The following is a 1,468-nucleotide window of genomic DNA, read 5'->3' on the forward strand; positions in this document are numbered from 1 at the left end:
GAACATACACATCAAACCGTTAATGCCTATTTTTTGAGAGACGCGATACACACAGACCTTTGCTCTCTACGTTCCCGTGTTCATCGGATTTCGGTGACAAATCTGTATTACTTTATCATCACAAAGGCAACAGCGAATAGCCTGGTCCCTGCGTCCCTCCGCAGCCCGGCCTGTCCCCTCCCAGCCTCATTTCCCAATCCTTTCCGGAATGACCCGTAGTCTCGGTCCCCGCTGTGAGCGCGTGACGGTTCTTCGGTAAGTACCGAGTCGATCAGCGGAGGATGAAACAAGCGAATGAACTTCTCGTCTCTGTCCTTAGACTATGTTTTCCCGGACTTGACGGGGAAGGCGGGTTCCCTCGACGACCCCAGCCAGGCTCGAGAACTGCCGAACCTCCCCTCGCCCTTGCCCAAGATGAATCTGGTCGAGCCGCCCTGGCACATGGGTCCGGAAGAGGAGAAGGAAGAGGAGGAAGAGGAGGAGGAGAGGGAGAGGGAGGAGGTAGAGGAGGAAGAGGAGGAAGAGGAGGAAGAGAGGGAGAGGGAGGAGGTAGAGGAGGAAGAGGAGGAAGAGGAGGAAGAGGAAGAGCTGCTCCCAGTCCACGGATCCCAAGAAGATGCGAAGACTCGGGCGTATGAATTGGCTCCCACCGGCAGCAGCCAGACTCCAGGGACCAGCAGCAGACACAGGCACGAGGATGCTGGGCCCCAGGCCTCGTCGGACGTGGAGGTGGAGGGCATCGTGGGGCCCAGCTTGTCACCACCCTCGGTCACCCCAAGCACGGTGGCCCTGGGGCCTCGGGACTTCGCCAGCCAGGAGGCAGGGGCCACGGCGCTGCCTGCCGCAGAGCTGGGGGTAGAGTTTGAGGCCCCTCGGGAGGCCAATGAGGAGGCCACGGTGGGAGAGGCTGGTCTGGCGGGCGACCAAGGGGAGCCCGCAGCCCCTCGCACCCAAGCGCCCGGCAGGGCTGAGGCCCCAGGCGAAGGTCACCTGGACCCTGGAACCTCTGCCCCCCGAGCCGTGGAACTGACACCTTCCCCTGCTACCCCGGGGCAAGAAGATCTCAGCCAGCAGCCCCCGGACGGGCGGGCGGCGGAGGCTCAACCCAGAATCCCCTGGGACTCCACTCAGGTAAAGCGAAGGCGCACACAGCCGCCCGGCTGAGCCCTTCCCTGCAGAGCCCAGGGCGGGCCCGGCGTGGGGACGGGATCTGCCAGGCCGGGGAGGAGGCCCTTTCTACGGCACCTAGAACCCAGGGAACTTGGGGGAAGGCATCCTTCCGGGCCGGCAGAGGGGGTTCTCACCACAGTTGCGTGCAGAGACCTTTGCACAAGCTCGGTGGCCTGGCCTGGCTTCACCCCGATCGGGTTCTGCTGCTGCCACCTTATGCACCAGCCGCCGAGACTTGGTGGCCGGCCTGTGCTCTCCCCGTCCCGTCTCCGCCGCACCCCAACACGCGTGCACCTCT

The 1,468-nt window shown here is 63.8% G+C and overlaps 1 protein-coding gene across 1 annotated transcript in view; it reads left to right on the forward strand.

Moving 5' to 3' along the window:
• PODXL2 (podocalyxin-like 2) overlaps window positions 1-1,164 on the forward strand; it is a gene marked incomplete at its 5' end in the record, with an annotated part of 34,404 nt that extends 33,240 nt beyond the window's left edge. Inside the window, 2 exons of the mRNA XM_012661952.1 lie at window positions 320-501; window positions 556-1,164. Of these exons, the coding sequence (XP_012517406.1) occupies window positions 320-501; window positions 556-1,164 (791 nt within the window). The remainder of the gene's footprint in view (window positions 1-319; window positions 502-555) is intronic.
• Window positions 1,165-1,468: the final 304 nt, after the last annotated feature.

The sequence above is a fragment of the Propithecus coquereli genome, unplaced genomic scaffold, assembly GCF_000956105.1.
Source record: "Propithecus coquereli isolate 6110/MARCELLA unplaced genomic scaffold, Pcoq_1.0 Scaffold746, whole genome shotgun sequence".
Taxonomy (NCBI): Eukaryota; Metazoa; Chordata; class Mammalia; order Primates; family Indriidae; genus Propithecus; species Propithecus coquereli.